We start from the raw sequence: 24,063 nt of genomic DNA, 5'->3' as shown, positions 1-24,063 counted from the left end.
AACTTGCTTTGGGGAGGCAGCTGTGGCCTGGAGATTGGAGAAGCGGCTTGTGATCGGAGGGTCACCGGTTCGATTCCCCCACCGGACGGGCAGGAAAAATTTGGGTTTGTGGTGGAGTGATTAATGCGAAAAATGCTCCACCCCACCATTAGCCAGCTGATGTGCCCTTGAGCAAGGCACTTAACCCCCCAATATGCTCCCCGGGCGCTTGATGCTGCCCACTGCTCCTGTGTGTGTTTCACTGCATGTAATTTGCTGGGTGTTGCATGTGTGTGTTCAACTAAGGATGAGTCAAATGCAGAAGACAAATTCAGTGTGTGTATGTAAAAACATTTATACTGTCAATAAAGCTGATTCTTCTTCTTCTTTCATCACAGAGTCTCTGGTGAGTCACACATGCACCAATACTAAAGAGCATTACTGCCCTTCCAAAAAGATGGATCAGTCAAAGAGTGGTCGTACTGGTCTTGCTGCAAGGCCGTTTGAGGACATGGTTTATGTAATCTTTGTATGTAAGACCTGACTACTTTGACCTGTATTATGTCAAAATTCAGGTGCCCGTACTCAAGCAGAAGCAGAGGCTGGACTAAGTGGAAGCAGTTTATACAGTCAGTAGTATTGTTACTGTTTCCTACCAGAGAGTGAACAGCAGTTACAGAGCACTCTCTGCTTGTTGATGTACCTCCCCCTTCTTCTCCTCCGCTCCTCCTCCTCTTTTCCTCCCTCCTCTTCCTTGCTGAATTCCTGCCACAAAGTGCTGAGCATGCAGTGGAATTTCGGTGCTTTCTTTTTCAGTGCGATGGTGGTATAGTGGTGAGCATAGCTGCCTTCCAAGCAGTTGACCCGGGTTCGATTCCCGGCCATCGCAAGCGATTCACTTTTTCTCTGGGTCAAAGATTCTTTATGTTCAAAGTGAGGGCTTTTGACAGATAACACTCGCCAGACTGTGCAGTCTAGGCTTTTAAGGTCGTGCTATAGCTGATTGCCAGATCGCTGACGTGTATTTGTTTCCCCATCCATTACAGATGGTTTCTTATTTTTCCTGGGACAATACTTATTGCAACAAGTACAATTACTTGTGCAGGAGTTGCACTTTCACATTACACATTCCCATTTTACACCAAGTTTGGCCTCAGTTAATGTCACTCAGACTATTAGATCAATTGCTCTCTCAGTACAAAAGCTGGCCATTATGAGATGGAACAGCTATTTTTATAGTGGATAATTTCTTATGTTATTTGTAGTGCAGAAATGTAATATATTTGCCTGTCTAGCTTATTGGGTTTTTAATTTTGAGTTAATGCTCTTTCTATACCATATTTCATACACAACAATTTGCACTTACTGTGATCAATCAGATTCAACACTATACATAGTGTATAAACTCGCAGAAAACTGTAGAAACTAGTGGTTAATTGTCTGTAGATGTTCACCAGTTTAAAGTGAACTTTTATCCATTCATGAGAGTTCTTCCTCAACTCCTAAATAATTTCAGTTACTGTACACAATGTGTTGATAAGGTTCAAGTTGCCTTGTTTCTGTCTGTATGTAGATTTGATTTGCCTTGTTGATTTTGTGGAAGCATATATCTTGACACAAATTTTTCAAACATTGCTGACAATGGACAAACAATTTAAAAAATACCACGATAAATAACCACTAGAATTCATAAGTTATTTTTCTTGTTAAAAACTAAATAATCCATTGGCGTCTCACTTGGCAGCTTTGAGTCCTTCTGATGGAACCAGTCAGGAGAATTGGAGAGACTTCTTATATGAGTAGGGAAACATTTTAATTAATAAAGCTGCAAATCCTACTGTCTTCAATTTAGGACCTCTAAATATTCTGTCACCTTCTGAATTATTCTCAACATTATCTGTTAGTTGTTCAATCAAGTTTATTTTTTTTTTCCAGCACAAGTTTTATGTTCAATACTAACCTTACAATTAGAATCTTAACTTCTATTCCATATGTATCATACACCCATCTAAAGTTGAGGAGGTGCCATCAGATGCTGAATTATAAATCCAAACCTGAGCCTTAAGTACTGTATCTACAGCAGGACATAAATAAAGTAAAGGGTTGTACCTATTCTTAACCACCAGATGCCACTATTTGTCTTTCCCGTTCACTGGGAAACCACTTCCAGCTCAGACTCAGAGGTGGGCCCCTCCACAGCGTGACACCCACTCACATGTGACGCTTTTAGAAAGAGGAAGAGGGGGGCCTGAGTTACAGAAAAAAGAAAAACACTTCACACATTTCAGCCCCTTGAGTTTCCCTGACGCACAATCAGTAGTAGATACTCGCTACTAAATATGAACAAATAAAAGTAATGTAGCAGAGGGCTTCGCTAAAATTTTTTTCATGCCTCATGTATGTGATCTGCCTGCTAGCTGGGAAACCCAGGAAGCCCCAGCAGCTTCCGCTTAAACGTTACTTGGGGCTTTTTTCACTATTGAAAAAACTATTGCTCTTTCCTGCTAACATACTTGTTTTTGTGCATCTTTTCTGGTGTAATTAGCCAGAAAAATATCCTGTTGCACTTAAACACACTAAAATAAAAGTACTTACTGTTTATTATGCTTTCTTAGTGACATACTGTATGTTATAAGATTATTAACACTTATGTGCGTTTTTGTTGTAGTTAACTAAATTATAATGATTTGGCCAATTGAACTTTTGAAAACCCTAGTCTTACAAAGACATTTCTGTCCCTTCTGTCCTGAAATCCTCTGCACAGGAGTAGCACTTAAACCTCTTTTAGATGTCAATAATCATTTATATATAGTGTCCATATCTTGAAAATTAAAAATAAGGTAGTGTGTTGTACTAATGACAGAAAAGTACTGGACTTGAATCAGCTCTTGGAATTGATGACATTAAAGACTAATTCAAGACTAAAATACATGAAAGGGAAAGTTTTTGACACATTTTAGAGGCTGATAATAGGTTTTATATTATTTATTTATTTGTAAAATAAGCAAAATGACTGATAACTATAACTGCCAAATAAAAGTAGTTGTAAATAATATGAAGTACTTTATACTTAGTGTAAAGAAGTATAAATTGGATAAAGCAGTACTACTGGCAGAGGACTAAGAGTTCAGAAAAGATATGACAGTGAAACATTACATTACATTACATTAAGAGGCAGAAGCAGAGAGAATCAAAGTGGTTTATAAAATGGTTTGTGTTTGCGTGTCTTAACTCAGAACAGCAAAACTATTTTAGCCACACTAACAGTGTGACTGCAGGCTTCTGTCACCTGATCAATCCACCACTTTGATCCTCTGACTGAAATATTTCAACAGCTTTTTGATGGATTACCATGAAATTTAATAGGCATTCATAGTCCCCAGAGACTGCCTTTGACAATCACCTGACCTTCCTCTAGCGCCACCATGAGGTTAACATTTGTTTTTTGACTTGAGAGTTTCTGAACCTGTTGGGCAGATTATCAGTTTGCCCAATAGTTTAGTTTATGGCAAAATATAAAACCAACTGACATTTCCACCAGCCTCAGTTGTGCTTTGTGTTTAAAGTTAATTATCAAATGTCAGCATTCTAACTGAACGATATTAAGACACGCAAAAATTTGCTTGTGTAAAGATATTGTGAGTATTGTAGCATGCTGACATTATGATTAAGTTTAAAGCACCACCACTGTGCTCTAGTATAGCCTCACAGAGCAGACAACATGGCTGCAGATTGTTGTTCTAAAATAAACAGTGTCATGTCATGAGACATACAAAGTCCCATAACAAGGTCTATGTGGGTGCTCTAAGTGCACAGGCTGCACTTTCCAGTAGGCAGGCTCTGAGGTCTTTATTTACTTTTAAAGTAAAGAGAGATAGAGGGGAACTCAGCTGTCCCCCACCCACTCCTAACTAACCACCACAACTCATTCTGTCCTTTCCGTTAAAGCACATCACTGATCAAGACTGATGCTTTCTCTTTCAAATAAAAAAAAAATATTTGCATACAGTTTTACAACTGGAAATAATAATATTCAATCAAAAACCTCTTGTTACTTACAGATAGAGTAATAAATACATGTCAGTGCTGCCAATATCAAAGTTTTATAGTCTTGACACTGAGACAAGCAGAAAGAGAAAGAAAGTAGACTAGATGTGAAACATACTGAATCATGAATGTTTAGTTTCTAAGTTGTGAAGTGGGAAATCCAAAATGAACATTCTGTTTAAATTTCTAACTACTTGCAGTACTAAAATATCACAGACCAGTGTGGGATTTTCATTTTATTGCATTTATTGTATGATGATACATTTTCAAAGTTTGGGCAAGTTCTATGCTCAATACTAAAGAAAAGAGAAGTAACATAATTGTATTTTTAGTAAAAAAGCACAGCAGGCCTCATCTCACAGGATGTACAAAACACAAATCAGGCCTCACATGCCTTCCACACAAGCGTAATTTGCACAGTATTGTGATGCTGTTAATATTCCACAGGAATTAGAGAAAGTAAGTCCATAAAGAACTACATATCACACATGTTTGCATGGTGCACACATATTTTAACAGAGAGCTTACACATTTTTAGTGATAAAATAACTTATTTTTACATACAGTTTCATGATGGAAAAAATCAGCACACATTTAATTACCATGTTAACTACCACACTGAAATATAGCATGTACAAGAACCCCAATGATGGGAACTGAGAAATTATACTAATAGCTAACAATTAATACTCACTGATACACAATGCATATCTTCCAGCCACTGTCCTGCAGTGCTGTTGAGTCTCATCAGCCTTATTTCAGCATCAACGCTGAGCTAATTCCATTCATTTCAACCTGTAAACAATTGCAGTTCATCAATAATGTCACCTGCAGCCGTTCACCTGTCTGAACTTTTGATCAGTCCCCCAACAGTGAAGAGTGCGCCATACTTTGAAGCCTAAAAATTAAGTTGATTAAAGTGATTTGGCTTCAGCTTAAGTTCAGCCACATACATAGTGGGGTGTGGATGGTGCTAGCCATATTCCGAAGTGGGGGGGCCTGTCACCAGTTTACAGTAACCCGACAAGGCCCCCAAGTCAATGTACAAGGAGCCCTTTCTCTTCAAGTGGCCAGAGTCCTCAGAGTATAGGGAAGATTCTGCAGTAAAGACACAGGAGTACATGTTTAAATATAAAAATTATCTTATTAATTGCTGGAACTACATTTTCACCAATTAACACCTAGATCCTTACCTTGTGTGGTGTCGTGGTACTGGCTCTGCTGCCGTAGCATGGTGTGGTTGACCTCCTCCAGGGCTGAGTCAAGGCTCCAGCAACGTGGCTGATCTTCCTTGGGCGGGTTGATGGCCTCGTCCTTCAGCAGCTCGGATGCTGAGCTCCGCAGAGCCGGGTTCCTCTCCAGGGCTCGCTCCAGAAAGGAACGCATGGCCAGGCTGCAGTCCTCTGCTATGTCTTCCAAAGGGGGGGCCTGCTTGTGGATCTGTTGGGAAAGAAAGAAGGCAAAATTGGCACAGGAGAGAGTGAGAAAAGACAAAGTTCCAAAGACATTTAAGAGGTCCAAATAACCAGAAACAACAGGCTACGTAGAACTCCCAAGACACCTGTGACCCAATTTTCAGCGTCAGTGAGGACAGGAGCTTGTAACACAAGTCTGGTTATGGTAAAAAGGAACAAAGAAAACTTGTAAAGCTCAGTCTAAAGATGTTACTTATGCAGCCAGCGTTACTTCTCCATGACAGCAGTTTCAAGAGGAAGTGAGTAATTGTCTAAGAACTGATAATCATTTCAAAAACAGATGCAGGACTTCTTGAAAGCAAAGAACCCATGTCATGGAAAATTAAAAAGAAGTAGAGACTGACTAAATGGACCACAGGGCACACACTGCTATCAGTCAAGTTAAATGTGTTTTATGTCACGTCAGTCTAACTTCTGAAAAGGCCACTGGAAAGTGTGTCACTTTTCAGCTACAGCAAGATAAGAGATATCGTCTATATCAAAGTATGCAAGTGCGTAATCATAGCTATGTTTGTTACTCTGTGTGGGTGCAATGCTAAATGCAAAGACTATCAGACTGTCAGATGGATTGAGTTTGGATTTTTCAGGTGGTGTCAGAAAAGAAGCTGGTTTGGAAGTGTTGCTGCAAATAGAAATTGGTCAGGGTAGTGCATCCTTATATAGAACTTTAAGATATTAGATGAGAAATGGTTAGTTTTTTCATTCATGTGTTACTTAAATGTGTAATATATTTTAGAAACATTTTTTGTTATATTTGCCGAAATTCTCTTTACATCTGGACAACAATCAATAAAAAAAATGCTCTGACAAGAAAAAAAGAAAAAAGTCCATATTTGTGTCTGTCACAGACCTGTAATAAGACCATTCAGCCATTTCATTTGGCCCAAGTCTTCCACAGGGACAGGTAGATCTCTTTAACTGCTAAATACGCTACTGTCTTAACTAGTTTTAATGTCAGGGAATCAGCAAATTTTAAATATTAAACAAAATAAGTGTCATGGTAATTAATCCAAAATGTTTGAGAAAGACAAAAATATTAAGCATCAAAATGATGGAAACTGGAGGAAAACTCAGAAGAAAAGGAAAAAAATATCCCCGAAGTCATAGACTTTATCCTCTGAGGACCTTGTATGCCAGATTTCTTTTCATTCAACTATTTAGTAAGAGTTACTTCAATCTTGACCAAAGTGGTGATAAAGATGTGTCTCATAAAAAGTACTCACAATGTAGAGGTAGGACGGGTAGGCAGTGCGTGGGTACCTCTGGACCCATGGGGGACTGCCAGTCTGCATATGAATGATGGTGGTGCCCAGGCTGTAGATGTCTGCCTTGGTGTTATGTCCTCGACACAGAACCAGCTCTGGACTCATATACATCTAAATGAAACAAAGGTAACATAATACAAATTGAATATAATTGCAGATGACAGGGTTTGACAGTGGTTCCTCTTTTTCCTTTAGCTTCCCTTTAAAAGTAATGTATCAATGCTTAACACCAAATAGCAAGCAATCTCTTGTAGTGAAAGGGTTTTTCTGTTTTCAACACACAAGCAGACCTTGCCTTAAAAGTAAACACGAACAGAGTTCATCTCGTTCTCTGCTGGAAACTCCAGGTTACTCTCCCATGTTAATGTAAGTCTGAGCAGTCCCAGTGCATTTGCTAGCTCTGTCACTCTTATTACTGCTGCTTGTCTGGTCTGGGACTTTCCAGAAGCCAAGCCACGAGAGGCCCTGGGTGCATGTGCTAAGACCTATAAAAACTGCCGCAAACAGGTCAAAACATGGGAAGGCTAGGCAGACACAAGATGGGAGAAAAAGCTTGTGAGAAAGCTCTTGGATTAATCCAAAAATTTCCAAAGTACTGATTACATCTGCACTAAAAACCCTAAACACAAGCAGACTATTATTAGCAACACTAAGGTCAATGAGTGCACTGGCTGCTCTGCATTTAAAGCTAAGTCTTCAGACTCATTTCTTTCAATCCCTGAGTCATCAGTCAAGAAGGGTGCTTCCTTTTAGAGGAAAAACACACTCAAGATCAGAAGTAGAAAAAAAAGTATTGATTGGACTTGGATTACGAAAAGCATGAGACGTGGGTTTTATGCATTCATTACAGCCTTTCAGTTGCACACTATAAAACTATCAGGCTCATTTTCTTACCTCTGTACCTCTCAGGTCTCTGGGAATGTATATGTCCTCTGTCATCTGCACTGTTAGGCCAAAGTCCACCAGCACTGCCTTGTCTGACATCAGGACAATGTTGCTGGCTATAGAAAACAGAAAATAACAGTCATGATTCACAGAAGTTGCAGCGTACAATACTTTGTTGTGCAGGTTGGTATTTGAGGTAATATTGGTGGCTTTTCAAACGCACTGGACCGACTTTGTAGTGATTTCAACTGGAAGATGGCCACTGAAGCCTCCCAAGAAGCCAAGGACAGCTTTCAGCAAAGGAATTTGACAGACAATTTAAGGGCAAGCCCTTTCTGAAGTCTCATCGTTGTACTTTAAAAACCACTTAGAGGTTTAATTATATATTTTGATTGAAGGCAGGAAACACTGAGAACCACAGCAACATGTCAGAGGGCCAGGACAGCCATTGTCATAAGTCAACTGCCTTTCTGGACCTTGTATTTAACCCTGAGAATTTATGAGAAGAAGGCTGGAATTTCCAGTCACCCAGCAGCATTCAGGGCATGAGGCGGACAAATGTCTTTGGAGAATGTTTTGATCCTGGCATTGCTGTGGTCAAAGCAATGTGAAACTACATCACTTCAAACATCAGCTGATCCCCACTCACTAACTAGCACATCTTCCTGTAATCTAAGTCATTAGCTAGTACTTTTTCCTGTCACTGCTACTACTGTTACGACACGTCCTCCAAATATATTTGTCAAACCTTGTTTTAAACGTTGTCGGATTTCTGAGAATAATTTATGGCTGCCTGGACAGATTCACCTCATTCCTACTCTGCATTTATGACTCTAGACTTATGCACAAGAACTGTATCCATCTGTGGCTTGCCTTTGATGTAAATAGGGTAAAAAACATTGCATTGTTTCCTGCCCTGTTCGTACTAGTTTATCATGATTCTAAGCTAGTACAAATAGGTCAACGACACTCAAGAAGCGACGTTTTTTTCCTGTTCTTACGTTTGACATCATGATGGATGATGTTGTGTGAGTGCAGGTACTCCAGGCCCCGCAGCACTTGCTTGGTCACCCAGATGATCTCGAACTCCCTCATAGGCCCACAGCTGTCCAGCTTTTCCAGAACGGAGCCGCCCTCTCCAGCCTCCATGAACAGGTGGACTTTCTGGTCATAGAACAGTACACCGTAGAGCTCGGCGATGTTCTCATGGCGGAACCGGGCTTGAAATTCCACATCGGCTGCTTTAAAATGTTCCATCTGGATCTATGGTGATGATAATGATGAGATTCAAGTCAATACCAATAATAGTTTGATATACTGGAAAAAAAACTGCCAACACCTGTAAAACCAGCTGACTGATATGCATACCTTTGTAAAAACAACAGTTTGTGGTTTGTGGGTGGTTATGTGCGGGACATTTTTTTTGACACCAGGGGTACTGGTGTCACTGTGGGTTTGCCTGTCAAGATACTCTAGTTGTCACAGTCAAGTGGCTGCTGTCTGAAGACACCAGAGTGGTGTCAGTAAAGTTAGAGTCAGGAGATGCTAGGCTTAACTTAGCTTAGCTTAGTACACAGAGCATGCCTGGCTCTGTCCAGAATAAAAAATCTGCACCTCTAAAACTCTATATTTAATACTTATATATAATAACACATGAATACATATTTGCTTCATTTTATGTGTAAACAAACAGGTGTGGTTTTAGGGGGATGTTGAGAGGAAAACTATTTATTTATTTATTTATACTAAACAAAGCTAACCAGAGAGAGAGAGTATCTTCTCATGTTGGAGCAAGAAAAGGAACAAGCATTAAAAACATGTTCTTTGCACCCCTTTTTGAATGGTGATTAAATGACACCACTGTAATTTTAGGCTGTCTGCCCACATGGAGGAAATATATTTTAACTCAGATACCAAGCACATATAGTCTTGCAAGTAAGCCTTCTCTCTGTTTTGGTGACAGCCGGTACTATACACTGTGTCAACATAGCATTCTGATGATAACACCACTAGGCAGGAAACTGTCAATATTTTCCATGCAGCAAAGAGTAAACACACTGTTCATCCCCTGCAGTCCACTATCATACAGATAAGAAAATACCAGAATATGTTGTAAAAGTGTTCCAAGAACAATCAGAGCTGAATCCCAACACGCTTATAACTTGATTTTATTATGAATTTGATATTTTCACAAGTTTGAATGGATGTTCTTTTAAGAGAACTCTTCCTGTTATGTTTCTTTTTCTTTAACTTAAAGAGCAAACATAGCAAATGTCATGTTGACATTAACCTTCAACGTACAAAAACAAGAGTAGCTGCCGTGCAAACAAATGCCAAATACTTGGCAGGTGAAGCATTTGGCAGCTAGGGCCTGAGTTTTGAGAAGTCAGCACAGGTGACATTCCAGCCATTGCCCAGCATGACTCACCAGTTTGCAGGCCATTCTCTTCCTGGTGGTGGTGTCCTGAGCCAAGTGGACTTTCCCAAATGAGCCCTTAGGCACGAGGCCAGGGCCGGGATTCTTGTAAGTCAGTTTCCATGGAAACAGAAGCACGTCCATGTTGATCTGGTAGCGTCCCTTTTTAACAACCATGTACTTCTGCAAACAAAGGTCAGTTTAAAAAAAAAGGAAAATACTTCTCATAAAAATAATTAATATGATTGAGGACTCATTTTCATGCACTCAAACATTCAGTCTTATTATGGAGGTGCTTCTCACCTTGTTCAGCAGGACTCCCATCTCTTTGGGCAAGTGCTTCAAGGCTGCTGTCTGCATGTTGGACATCAGGTTGACAAAGGACAGGAGGTCTGTCACAGTCCCATATCGAACACCAGCAACCCCTTCACCATAGTCCTGCTGACTCCCTGGGCCCTCTGATTCCGCTGCCTCCTCGTTCTCATCCATCTCCTCCTGGGAGAGACCTTCCTCCTCAAATGACAAGCCACCTTCTTCCTCCTCCACTTCATCAAGCTGATACAGCGTCTCCGCAGCGTTGATGATGTCCTCTATGTTCATGTGAGCCAACAGCAGTTCTATTCCATTATCGTATTTGTAATCCATCTTAATGCTTGGCGTGTGTTCCTCACTCTGAAATGAAACATCAGGAGGTCAGTTTATGGACATAAGTTTTGTTCAGTTGAGACTTGCCAAGAGATCCTTTCAGTGATCAGTAAGTGAATGACTTAAAAAGCTCATCTGGAACACCGGATACACAGAGACAAGTCACTGAAGCACTTAACTTAGATTCAGCTGGCTAGACACACAGCCTGGGAGGGGCTTCAGAGGCTGTTTTCCAAGAAAATGAAGGGAGTTTCACAATAAAGCTGGGAAGCCCCTCGGAGAGCTTGGACCTTTGTTTTATTTAACATCTCTAAGACACCAAGTGGTGAACATCTGCTTGCCAATTCTTAAAGCTCATTAGCAATCCCTGGGCTGTTAATAGGAACCCAGCATAAACACATTATTCAACACGTCATACACGTGCCGAGTATGTTTCAATAGACAGAAGGATTTCCCTGCCAAGAAAAAATAATGTTAAAATTGAACATATAAGCCACTGTGTTCGATGTCTTCATCACAATCTATAACTGCAAATCCGGAGTACCTTCCTCATGAAAAAATAAGTACAGCAATAATTCGGGATGTTGTACAGATGTGACAACCAATCTCAAAAATTTTGATCTGAAGAGATTATACAGTATGTTGTTGATGTGTCAGATGGAATATGGTGAAAAAGCATGCCACAGGCCACTTACCGTGATCTGTGAATCAGAAGTTTAACGGGTTTGTCGTCTTTCCATTGTGTCTCGAGTGTCCGTCGCTGGCTGACTGAGTGACTGAGTGCGGTCGGATTGTATTTAGGAGGAAGTAAACAGAGGAAGTGCAGTCGACCAGCCCGTGGGTGGTGCAGGGTTTAATGTCAGGTGCCGGAGCTTTACTCTGCGTAGGTTTCGTTTTCCCTTTCTTCTGTTTCTCAAATCAAAAACAAATTTCATGCGGCTCGACTGCTGAAACACAGGATATCACCTTCCACAGAATCGTTGGGTGTTTTCCTACTGTGGGAAAACGTGTTTCTTATTGTAAAAGAAACTCTTCAATTCTTTATCGAAATATAGCACGTTTAAGTTAAATAGATATAACAGAATAGGTCAAAACAAGAAATTCAAATTCTGGTTATAGATGTAACTGTGACAGCTACGATATACAACGAAGAAGTATTACCTACCAAACACATATTTATCATCCATATTTTATTAATCGCCATACTGTGTGTAGTTTGGTTCTTGTCACTTGCCGTAGATTGGACCAAGCGCATGCGCTTTTCCGCTAACATCCCTACAGCAATGGCGTCCTCCATTGCGATGTGCAGGTTACATATGAGGGGAAGGAACAGTCTGGTAAAATACCTTAAGAAAGTCGATACATTTCTTCACAAAAATACTCTAACAAGTGCTGCTGTTCTAGGTGAAGCACTTCGGAAAGACGAAACTGGTTAGTATATGCAGCTGTCAAACAAACCAAGTTAGCCTTCTTACTAGCCATGGTACTAGCTGTCTTCCATAAAGTGATCGACATTTCAAACTTCCTTTAGAAATGCTTATGTTTTGGGTAGCCTTAGGTATGATTCAAAATGGGTAACTCATATAGCCGAAAATGGAAAACTTAAGATATCATTAGAGGTTCGGGAATATTCGGCATTTTTCTTAACCAGTGAATCCCGTGTTAGGAAGATCTTCAAAGGTGATTTTATCTGTCATTTTAACTAAGATTTTATTTTAACAGATGCTGCTTTGTGGGTGATATGTATGCCGAATTGCAGATTTGCTTCTCAAAGTTAATAAAACGTTTTATGTTACAATGCGTGGGCATGATTTGTTCCACGTATGTGCTTAATAGGCAAAGTACTTCTAAGAGTCTTAAGTTTTTGTATGAAGTTTGGCGTTGAGTTGCTGGACTATTGGAAGACCACACTCTCCAATAGCTAATGCTGCTTACTACAACAACGTTATGCTTATTAACTAACTAACTGCACAAGGATGAACAATAGCAATAAATTAATGTCTTACTCAAAGTAAAACTAGATTACTGACAAATATTTATCTTCTTTGTTGACAGATGAAAAGGATGGACGTAAATCTTTACATGCTGTCCAGGAAGAGAGACAAGGGCAGGCAGAGAGATCTGTTCTCATTGGCTGCCCCCCTAAAACCTCTGAGAAAAGGTTTCTCAAGCATTTATCAAGACATGGAGATATCAGCAAATGCTTCTTTTATGAAAGCTATGTACGTAAATGACCAAGGTCCTTTGTTAAATAAACAATGTTACAAGGTCCGTGTATGGCATTCTTCAATGACATACTAGGATTTAGCTTGATGATGGAAATGTTTGTATGGGTGTTATTCTCCAGGGAGTATATGCTGTAGTGGAATTTGCCAGACTGGACAGTGTTGCATCATTGCTTGAAGAGGCAGCCATTCCTAACTCCAGCCATGAAGCTGTGGTGCCTTTTAAGTCAAGACTGCTGTCACTGAAGAACCTTGGTTCGGTGGACTCGCCAAACCAGCAGTCAGGCCATCAGTGCCAGCCCCAAACTGCTATTCCAATCAGCCAGCTCACACAGAGCCTGTCCAGAAAGGAAAGTGTAAGTGATTACAGATTTACAGTTTAGATTACAGAACTAATCCAGTAGCTTGAATTCAACTTTAAAGACAAAAACCCCATGTGAAAGTCTATAAAGCAGGTATTTTCCTCAAGAACTGTATTGATTGTGGCCTGTCTTATCTTTCCCCCTTTAGATAGAGCATCAGATAACCTCCCTGACAGAAGCTTATCAGCTAACAGAGGAGAACACTCGACTGCGCTTCCTCGTCTGCTCTCTGCTCAAGGACATTGCCTCTGCTTATTTCCCAGAATGCTCCATCAAGCCATTTGGCTCATCAGTGAATGGCTTTGGAAAGCTGGGCTGTGATCTCGACATGATTCTGGACCTGGACAACATCAGCGGGAGAAAAACAAACATGGTAACAATGGGAGTTTGGGTTTGTAGGTGTCTTGAGGTTGATTTATTAAAATCAAAACCATGACCTGACCGGGGATCAACCAATTTCAGTATTAACCATGCTTTAAAATGTCATAGTTTTGACAGATCAGTAATTTGTTTGTAAATAAATGATGGCTATTCATGAAGATACTCAGTTATCCACATCATGGTTATCCATGTGGAGTTGAATAAAGGCGACTGGTCATATATTCCTCAAGATGTTTCACCTCTCATCCAAGAGGAAGCTGTTATATCTAATTTAAAATCCTCATATGATTTTATGCATTCTGAGTGTTGTGAAATACATTATTATTGTGAAGTCTATAAGACTATAATCATTCCATCAATCATCATTCTATCAATATTGCGTCCCAAGAGCTGACTGGGGATAGTTACATTAATATTTCTTTACATAACATTTTCAGTTTACAAAACAGAAAGTAGTGCTTGAAACTACTAACTACTATGAAACAGGGGCGATACATCTGTCATTAAAAAATTTGTACATTTGATTTTTGGTTCTTGGGTACATTAATTTGGGCCACGCTGAGCACAAACAACAAAGCTTTCCATTTACAACAGCTAAGCCTGTTCACAAAAGTGAAACAGCTACTGTTTGCCGTTGCCAGACTCATTTGCCACCATTTGAGTCTTCTAAGTTCTGCGGAGTGGAACTGAAGACAGCTGTGAAAGGCAAGAGCAAAAGGGTTTTCAAAAATATTACAGACTTACGTGCCTGTTTATTGATGCTTTTAAAAATTATCCTGGTAAAGGATTTGCATCAGTTAAGTTATGGCTGCAAAAAAAATGAAACATTTTTCCATGAAACAGGGAAAAAAAATGCCAGTGAAGGTTTTAATAATCAACACATAATCCATGTCTAAGCAATATGAAAATGATAGCTAGTTGGATTAGCAAAATTGAGCAGTTCATGCACAGTACCCAGGTACACTAAATACGTTCCAAGATGGTGCTGCCTCCATAATGAGTTTACTCTATAGTGACCAGTAAATGTAGATTTCAGATATGTTATCATTGATGGGTGCTGTTTTACTTTTATGACACTACTTTGAAGGGCACAGCATTAATTGGGAATTTGGAAAGCTTTGGTGTAAAATAAATCTAGTTCATTCAGTCACAAATAGTGTATGATGTAGGATCATTAATCATCTCTAAACTCTCTGTGTGCAGCCAAAATCAGGTCTGTCCCTGGAGTACCAGCTGAAGAGGGCCAACTCCGAGCGGGCTGTCACCCAGAGCATCCTGTCTGTCATCGGGGAGTGTTTGGACCAATTTGGGCCAGGGTGTGTTGGGGTGCAGAAGATTCTTAATGCACGATGTCCCCTGCTCCGGTTTGCCCATCAGCCCTCAGGTTTTCAGTGTGACCTCACTGCCAACAACAGGTATTCATCCTGTACACATATATTATAAGACCATAGCCTACTTCTCATACACTGACAGTGTGAACAATTATTTGTCACGGCTCTGTTGTTTCAGTGTCAATTTTTTTTAAAGGATGCGTCAGTTTCATAGTTGTTGTTCAGAGTTGTAAGGTCAGTCATATTTCAAAATGTCAAAATGGAGTTGGTCATATATCTGTTGCTTCACAGAAACTGCTAGTTCTATGTTGTCTTACATATCTTTCGGCCACACTGGCGTTGCAAAAGCCCCAAACAGAAACCAGATTCTGGCAGGAAGTGCTGTGATGGTTCAGTTGCTAACTGCTGCAGTGAAACTGAACAGGAGGACCAAAGAGGGGGCTTGTTTGTGTTTCACTTCTTCCCTTCCAACCTCATTGGTGTTATTGTGTTCTTTGCTGATGGTGTAACACACCTGCTAACGTACAGGCAAACCACACTAGAGATTCTAAGGAAATGGAGATGGACCGCCCACACAGTAGATGTGAGGGGGACTTTTCTCAAATCGTGCTCCACAATCTCTGAAGCACAGCACTTTCCTGCCTTGTGTGTGTGTGAAAGAGTGAGTGTGTGTTCCAGGCTGCTCTCTACTGGTGGTTTTGCTGTGATTGTAGTTTCACGGAAACTTCTCATTTACATGATACGTTTTACTTTATGAACTCAGGAGGCTGTGAAGTGTTGTAATCAGTTTGAATTTCAGTTCTGTGGGAACAGTATTTAATACACATTGATGACATTTTATCAAAGTACTACAGTGGGCAGATAAAGTGCAAACAAAGTAGTGACTCAGCTCTCGTCCAGTGGAAAAAGGATTTTCACATAGGAGAGTTATCATGCTAAATGAGTGCATAAATGCAGACATGGAGGACACAAAACTTGATCTGGCATCAAGAGGTTAACGCTGATGCTTTTCTAAAAATATGTACTGTACAAAACAATAATGGGATGCTTACATCATAGGTAAAGAACATTGAAAACCTCTTCTTTAGTTGCTGTTCCCCATTGTGAGATTAATAAAGGATTATGTTATGTTAAATATCCAAGATAACGCTGAAACACAGCTGCTGCCAAAGTCTATTTTTTGTTTATTTTATGTATTGATGAAAAAGCTTGAGGCATGTCAGCATGGTTATTGACATTGTTATGTCATCAAAAGCTAAAAGTAAAAGTTGAACAGTGTGTAGGATATGATTTTATTTTGTGCAATGAACTGCCTTGTTTAATATTTGATGTTTCTGTTGTTATAGATGTGGATTACCTGTTTAACTGCTCCCCACACGAACAGTTTTATCCAAACAGTCACTGAAAGTCATTCTGGATAACAGAACAAGCTAAGAATGCTCCCAGAGAACTGTATTGCTGCCGCATGCACTGAAGGTGTCCACATCTAAAATAAACAGCCACAGCCAAGCTCCAAGACAACAGGGAGCTCAGCGGAACAGTAGTAAAAATACTGTATGTTCTCCACAGGGTGGCAATCAAGAGCACAGAGCTGCTCTACCTGTATGGAGAGTTGGACCCGCGAGTGCGTTTTCTGGTGTTCACTGTGCGCTGTTGGGCCCGAACTCACGGTATCACCAGCAGCATTCCTGGGGCCTGGATCACCAATTTCTCCCTCACTGTCATGGTGCTCTTCTTCCTGCAGAAGAGGAATCCCCCGATTATCCCCACCCTGGACCACCTAAAGAACCTGGCAGGTACCACTCAGCACCACCTCTCTCTCACCCCAGAGTACCTTTGTTATTATGTGTGATCAACTTTTGTATTGTTTTTTTTTTCTACATCCTTCACAGATACACTGTGGAGGTCTGGCATGACAAGGTCACAGTGTCATATAGCAAAACGTGCATATAATGTTCCCTCGGTTTGTAATATGACAATACGCATACTATTAGAGATTATACAAATGTGTTTGTCCTTGTAGATTTTGCTCCAACTCCCTAATGCTTCTTTGACCTGTCCTCGCCTTTATAAATATAACTGTAACCAAGAGAAGCATTTCAAATTCAGGTGTGACCCTGGTGCATTGGCACCAACCCAAAGTACCAAGCATGTCCTTCATCAAAAGTCCTGGAGTGTCTGCAGTTGTGTTATTTTGTTTCTGCAAACCCAGTGGCTTTCATTTTGGCTCTTTAGATGACACTAGAGCATACCGTACCTTCTTTCATTGCATAAATCTTTAATTAATGTCTTGTGTTATAATGCGAACCACCAACACACCACACAGTCTGCCTGTGAGTCCTCTGCAGCTACTCCATCTCTGTCACCTCCCTCTCCCTGTCACCTTGGCCGCCTGATAATTGCCTTCCAAAAGCAATTTACCCCCTCCCTCCTCCACCTCCTCTTCCTCTGCCCCGTTTAGCGCAGACTCTATCACACAGAGTGCTTACAGGACAATAAAAGGTCCATCACTCTGGGAAGGTCGATGACCCCCGCCTCCTCCGGACACACACTCGAGCATGCATTCGGCTATTTAAACAGTGGTGTAACATATAGACATACAGAAGCACACGCACACCACCAGTCTCATCCCGGCGTAGAAGACCGTAACAAGGGCACAGCTGGAGAAATAAACCAGCCACACAAGGACGTGATCCATGCTCTCTCTTCTTTGACCACCTTCGTATGCATACATGTCCATGCGCCGGCCTCTCTCCTTCTGTTCTTCTCTCCCCTGTTTCCTCCCCATGAACGTACTGACACCATCTATCTATGTCTTGTTTATGGCTATCATAGGCCTGTTAAGGCAGTCATTTAACTTGTATCCCTGTTCTTGTCCTACAAGGTCCCGAGGACAAGAGTGTGGTAGAGGGGAACGACTGCACGTTTGTCAGCGACTTCAGCAAAATCCAGCTCCAGAACAACACAGAAACACTAGGTGAGCTTGAGGGGCTACAATTCAGTTTGATAGATGACAGTGTTTCATTGCGGCTAATCAACTTTTCTTGCTTTGTCTCAGAGAATCTGCTGCATGACTTTTTTGAGTTCTATGCCAAGTTTGCCTTCAGTAAGATGTCCATAAATATCAGAAAGGTATGTATGATTTGATTGATCATATATGAAATTTCGTGTAACCAAAGAATGACAATTTCCTTTTTCTTTTGATAACTTAGTTAATCTTAAAGTTTAAATATTATGACAATATATTAAATGACAAAGTCAAAAAGATGCGGTAATGTGAATATGATCACCTCTAGTGCTGAACTAAATAAGACCTCCATGTTAGTTTAAAAGGTGGTATGTTAATGTATTGCTCAACAAGTCAGTTATGGCAGGTTTAAGTGCAAATTGCAGACATCATAAATGTGATTTATGTAATAATCACAAAGTGTTTCATTTCTGTAACACTTTCAATACAGTACAAGTCTGACTTGAATGTAGTCAAATTAGCATAAAGGTGCAGCAGCACAAGGTGAGATATTTAGATACACGCAGAAGAAATGAAACATTGTAATGCATTTAACAAACAAACCAGGAAACACTGAGCTTATTTTAAGTTCCCTGATACAGTGCTTCCTTCAGAGAATAACTTTTCAGCTCACCAAACCACTTCCTTTATGCATCAGGTTCCAAATATCTTAGAAGCATTGTCGCTCTATCAGTAGATTTCCTGTAATGTTAGAATGAATTCATAAGGAACATTCAAGTCTGAATGACAAGAAACCATCACTTAAACAGATAGATGAAAACAGCAATGTTCCACATCCAAAAATGGCTTTAGCCTCTTTCTTGTGGAAAGGCTTAAACAGGGCACTAGATGCTGTTGTTGTCTGAAACTATTTTTGCAAATAAAGCTGAACCAGTAAATAGAATGTGTATATCGGCTGATATTAGCTTTTTTTTTTTTAAGATACTTTAAGTCGAATCTGTCATAAGAAATCTCAGTACAGACATGACATGGATTTGTCAACATTAATTTGTTTATCTGTCATAGTACTAACCTGAATATTCTCAAATTTTGGAGACCCTGATGAAATATCTGTGTAGGAAATACCTCAGATATCCAGCACCAGTCAGATTCCACTCACCTGCTACCTGCATAGGTTTTACTCTGGCTTTCATAACCAAACAGAAACCAGAACAAAAAGAAAACTCTAATTAGAAAGAGTTTCAGCACTGAAGGAAACCATGTTCAGCCTCCTTTCAACCTTTCCTCCCAGCCACAGTGCTGAGCTCCAGCAGAGAAATGTGTTAATAATAAAAGCAGTGTTTGGTAGATGGCGTCTTCCCACATATGTCCTTGTCATATGTGATTGATGCTGGCAACATGGGACCCGGCGCCATAGAGCTGGGATCCCAACTAGGAGCTTCATTAAGCTAAGTGTAAACAAATGCATCTTTATTTTATTTAGATCCATATTCAATCTGTTGGTGTCTGTTTGTGCCTCTTTTCATACGCCTGAGAGGCTTCCACTGTGCAAATTCTTTAAAGTAAAATGGAGGGAAAGATCAAGCCTAAAGGGTAGTAAATCTGTTTCCATGTCACACTGCATCTAACATCAGAGTGTTCAGAGCTAATTTTCTCTCTCTCTCTAGCTGTCTGTTAATCATCTATTACTTTTGGCCCAAGAAATGTAGTTGATAAAGTAGGTGTTAGGCTTTGGTGGCACGTCGTGTGAGATGCAGGGACTTTGCTAGTGCTTTGAATTTAATGAATTGATGCCTCTGGGAAAGAGACCCCTCAACCTAATATATGAGACTAATATCAAGTTTGACAGGGCTGAGGAAGCCTGCAGGTAGACTGTGGCCATGACCCATGCCTACAGGCTTTCACCAGTGGGGCAACAGCCATAAATCTGCTTTCCTGTGCTACAATTCTCTGCTCTGACTGATGGCTTTATGTTGCCATCTTCTGTCCCTCCCGCCCCTTTACTGTCAGGGCTTAGGCAGGATCCTGCATGCACAGTATTATAGTAGGTTCTTGACTTCTCTCTGACCTGGATTTGACCGTGACTGCTAGACAGAGGTACAGATCATACACGCTTCCCTTGCTAACACATTTGGTGTGCATAGCAGGCTTACATTATCAGTCCAGCACATACCTGTCATTTTTTTTGTTCCCTTTTGTAATTTATTCTCACTTTGCATGACTCAAGCCAAAATGTATTCCAGAGCCATGTCCATACCCCTTCCTTTCCCATCTGCTAGCCTGTGGAGAGGTGTTCCGGTCAGCTGCAGATGCCCCAGATAGAGCAGAAAAGTGCTTAAAACCAGGACTAAGATAAATGGACCATTACATACCGTACATACAGGACTGCACTTGTGGCCGCTGCTACTTGCGAATACGTTTTCATCTGCCAGCATTGTCCCCTTCCCTCTCTCCAGGGCAAAGAGCAGAACAAGCCGGAGGTAGCCCCGCTGCACATCCAGAACCCGTTCGAAACCTCTCTGAATGTCAGCAAGAACGTCAACACCACACAGCTAGACCGCTTTGTGGCTTTGTGTCAGGAGAGCTCGTGGCTGCTCCATCAGAGCCAGACCACCCCACCCAAAGGTCATAAACAAGGCAACAATCCTACACCTTGGGGACTTGCTACCCTCCTCCTGCCCTCCCAGGTGGCAGGGATCAAAAGTCAGAAGAAAAAGAGACGGGGGCCGGCAACTGAGAGGATCAAGAGCTTGCTGGAATCTTTGAAGAATAACAGTAAGCCAGAGAAAAGCTAAGACTCTTTGGAGATCTCAAAAATCAGCTCCATCCTCTTACCTTTGCTTTAACTCATTCATTGGTGGACACCTTCTGGTATTTTTAACCGGTGCCACACCAAGAAGTGAAGAGCAGCCTCTGCAATGGACTGTAGTTCCAAACATGGACACCAGAGGGTGTTACTGAGGAGTGTGTATGCATATGTCTGGGACCTTGAATAGTGGAGTGATTGTTCTTTACTGTAGATTTGGCTTCACTGTTGTAATTAAAGCAAATACTCATCAAAGTCCTGTCGAATGCGCATATAGGAGCTAAGACTTGACATTCACGAGTTCATTTAATGCAAAATCCATTGTCCATGGATATTTTAATTTACACTCATAACCAACCACATCTGTTTACACCTCACACAGAATTACTGTGGATATATTTTTTGTATTAATGTAATAATACAAATGGAATAATCAAGATTTTATTACAAACATTGGGTCTGCCTGTTATGAAACTTGACAAAAGGAAGTAAAAGGGTTTCAGATGCATCCAAATTATAAACAAATTCAATACTAATAGTTAAATAGTTAAAAGGAATGCAGAGAGAAATATGATAAAAAAAAAAAACCCAAACCATTCCTTTGCCCCAAATAACTTGTCAACGTAAATTAAAGAGCGTTTTTTTTTCACTCTGTTTATCACTGACTCTCTCATTTCAGTTTTCTGACTTCTGATTATACCAGAGCAAATGGAGGGATTTAGGCACCTTAATTACCTGCAATGGAGCAAGTGAACTAATCATCAATACTAGATAATAGTGTTGTAGTATAAATGTGTGTGTGTGTGTGTGTGTGTGTGTGTGTGTGTGTGTGCCCACCTGTGTTTTCAAGTAAGCTAGCGCTCCACACAGTCATTCAGTAGGCTACTCCAATTTAATGCATGTCTCAGTTTGAGGAAAATTTGAAGTTGGGGAAAATACCATGTAGATAAATGATTAAACTTGCACAAAGACCAAAAACAAAAAAATAAAAATGTCAACTTATTGGTGTTAAAAGAAGAAGTGTATAATTCTTTATACATTGCATTTTAGCCATTGGACCAATAGAATTGTCAAAGGATTCACTTTTGATTCATATGATAACCTTTTAGTGCCTATTGAATTGAACTGAAATTTTGTTGCTTTCACGGCTCTACAAGCTGTCACTTAAAAGAATACAAAGAACCATTTCAACAGCCTTTCCCTAAATGTTACATCTGGATTAAAGTTTTTGGCAGCAAATGATATAAAAAGAGTGACATAATGGTGCTAGCATGTAATTTATTTAGGAGTAGTCAGCCCATCAGTTTGATCACCCATTTCGCTGGAACCGAGAGCCAGTTATGTGTTGAAGTCTGCAGAATGAATTGACCTCTCTGACCTCTCTGAAAACCCACTGATTGATATATCATGTTAAATATATGAAAAGAGACATGGTGCTTTTACTTGTCTCAATTCAGTTTCCAGATTATAATGCCTATATCCGCTGATCACATTGTTTGAAATCTGGACAGCCAGGAGTCAAAACACAAAAAAGATCATTCAACTTATTTTTTATTTTATTTTTTTTTCCACAAGTTGCATAACTGGAGTGTGTGTATGTGTCTGTCAGATAGAGGGGAAAAAAGCCCTTAGGATGCATGTGTTAAGAGTGCATCTGCAGGTTCACATCCTATGAGAGTGCCTGATTGTTTGTGTATGCGTGTTTCGGGCCCAGGGGACGGTGTTTGAGGAGTGGGAAGTGTGCAGCCCACAGCTGTTTTTCCACTCATTGCCGTGGGAGGTCAGGAGGGTGAGAGGATAGACTTTTAACTACCTATCTCTCCCATCCTACCCCATGTTCCACCCTTTGCCCCCGGGGGCCCAGCTTGGATGGAGGGAAAGTGTGAGGCAGAAGGGAACTCATACTGCCTCACACCCACACCCGGTTTTGAACTTCACATGCTGTCCCTGCCTCTTCTCTTCAGGCTTACGTTTCTCTTTCATATTCAATGTGACTCTCTTTCTATCACTGTTATCTCTTTCCTCTCAAAGTGGCAGTGTTCTTTGAGGTTTGCACAGTTTGTTTATTTCCATGAGTTAGTTTCTGACTGCTGGATCTGCTCTGGTGGAGCAACAGAGTAGTTATGAAATGAGGTGGTTAGAGAATCATCGGGTGGGGAAATCAACACCTCAGGAGAATTTGATGAAATAGGACTGCTGGGTGTTGTAGGGTTCATTTGAAGGAGCTAGAAGTCAGTGCTGTGGATCTTCTAAGTTGCGTGTGGTGGTTTAGAATGTGCTGTGCTGTTTCTTTTTATTTATAGAGCAGTCTTTGATTGTGTTCTCTCCATTTATTGAACAGTTTATAGGGGTAATTACAGGGATAGATAGAAACTGTAGTCACTTGCCAAAAGGTTCACAAGTCAGTGTCAAGGTTAATCATATTTTTTGTAGCTCATGTGCACCATTGCAGTGTCAAGGTTTTATATGACCATCTTCAAGTGAAGTCCGCAAAGGGACCAAGGTTGCATTTGGTTAATCTGCCCAGCAGTGACCTTCCTCCAGGGTGTTTGCAGGCGGCACACTGTGGGCTCTGATTTATTAGGAAAACTGACGAAAAGTCCAAGATGGATTGGCTCTCTCTCAGGAAGTTCAGGTTCAGCTGGGCGATGGCCAGAGTTTATGTTGCTGCCTTTTTCTTGGCTCCTAATGTGCCTTCAGAGCCTTAAAGAATGTAAAAAAGGTGGCCTGAGGGTTTTAAAAACATGGGAGGGATTTGAGGAACCACAGTGAGGGAGGAAAAGTAGGGGAAACAACTAGAAATGAAAAAGATTATGGCATGCATTTAAGCTTGAATTCCCCCTAAAAATAAAGTCTTGTCCAGCTTCTTTCACAGACTGCTGTTAGCATTTGAGGAAAAGGGTTTAGCTCCTGGAGAACATGGTGTTTGATGTGGAGGCCTTATCAGTTGGAGCACTTTCAGAAGTTATTTTATCAATCCATCTGATCACCACACCACTCCTTGTACTTACCTCCGCTGACTAAACAAAGCCCTAATAGCAGTGCGAAGAACTTAATCTCAAAACAACTTCCTCCTGCAGTTCCACGTATTGTCCCTGTAACATTGTAAGGGGTCATTACGCTGGTTTCCGTGGTTGAGGGACAAGCGAACTGGGGGACCCAACAACCTTATTCCCAAGTTTTCAAGTCATCAGTGCAATGGTTGACTTTCCATTAGGATGCAGTGAGAAGGAGCGGGGAGCGATGGAATGCACTTGCTTTACTGCGAGGCCCCTAAG

At 40.7% G+C, this 24,063-nt stretch overlaps 2 protein-coding genes and 1 non-coding gene across 3 annotated transcripts; 2 read left to right on the top strand and 1 right to left on the bottom strand.

Moving 5' to 3' along the window:
* The first annotated feature begins 796 nt into the window (after window positions 1-796).
* On the top strand, window positions 797-868 carry trnag-ucc. The gene has a single exon. It is a non-coding gene; the product is annotated as a tRNA-Gly (tRNA).
* Window positions 869-4,228: 3,360 nt separating this feature from the next.
* Window positions 4,229-11,818, bottom strand: map3k8 (mitogen-activated protein kinase kinase kinase 8). The gene is made up of 8 exons (XM_046371518.1): window positions 11,408-11,818; window positions 10,371-10,739; window positions 10,080-10,250; window positions 8,653-8,914; window positions 7,661-7,767; window positions 6,725-6,877; window positions 5,220-5,466; window positions 4,229-5,124 (listed from the first exon to the last, which is right to left on the bottom strand). Exons 2-8 carry the CDS (start codon window positions 10,710-10,712, stop codon window positions 5,000-5,002), a joined length of 1,407 nt encoding a protein of 468 aa, XP_046227474.1. The 5' UTR covers window positions 10,713-10,739; window positions 11,408-11,818; the 3' UTR covers window positions 4,229-4,999.
* Window positions 11,819-11,938: 120 nt separating this feature from the next.
* LOC124049633 (mitochondrial poly(A) polymerase) lies at window positions 11,939-21,802 on the top strand. Its single transcript, XM_046371517.1, has 9 exons — window positions 11,939-12,143; window positions 12,768-12,934; window positions 13,060-13,293; window positions 13,448-13,672; window positions 14,884-15,095; window positions 16,581-16,807; window positions 17,896-17,988; window positions 18,070-18,143; window positions 20,436-21,802. The coding sequence occupies exons 1-9, from the start codon at window positions 11,966-11,968 to the stop codon at window positions 20,772-20,774; spliced, it is 1,749 nt and encodes a 582-aa protein (XP_046227473.1). The 5' UTR covers window positions 11,939-11,965; the 3' UTR covers window positions 20,775-21,802.
* Window positions 21,803-24,063: the final 2,261 nt, after the last annotated feature.

The sequence above is a fragment of the Scatophagus argus genome, chromosome 18, assembly GCF_020382885.2.
Source record: "Scatophagus argus isolate fScaArg1 chromosome 18, fScaArg1.pri, whole genome shotgun sequence".
NCBI lineage: Eukaryota > Metazoa > Chordata > Actinopteri > Scatophagidae > Scatophagus > Scatophagus argus.
The sequence above is the reverse complement of the archived record's forward strand: the minus strand, read 5'-3'. Positions and strand labels throughout refer to the sequence as shown.

Coding starts and splice junctions, on each gene's coding strand:
- map3k8 (XM_046371518.1), bottom strand. CDS start 10,712: ATGGATTACAAATACGATAATGGAATAGAACTGCTGTTGGCTCACATG. Junction 7,768..8,652: donor CATCCATCATGATGTCAAAC/GTAAGAACAGGA, acceptor TGTTTTCTATAG/CCAGCAACATTGTCCTGATG. Junction 5,467..6,724: donor ACCCGTCCTACCTCTACATT/GTGAGTACTTTT, acceptor CTTTCCCAACAG/ATCCACAAGCAGGCCCCCCC.
- LOC124049633 (XM_046371517.1), top strand. CDS start 11,966: ATGCGCTTTTCCGCTAACATCCCTACAGCAATGGCGTCCTCCATTGCG. Junction 12,935..13,059: donor GCTTCTTTTATGAAAGCTAT/GTACGTAAATGA, acceptor GTTATTCTCCAG/GGAGTATATGCTGTAGTGGA. Junction 15,096..16,580: donor GACCTCACTGCCAACAACAG/GTATTCATCCTG, acceptor TGTTCTCCACAG/GGTGGCAATCAAGAGCACAG.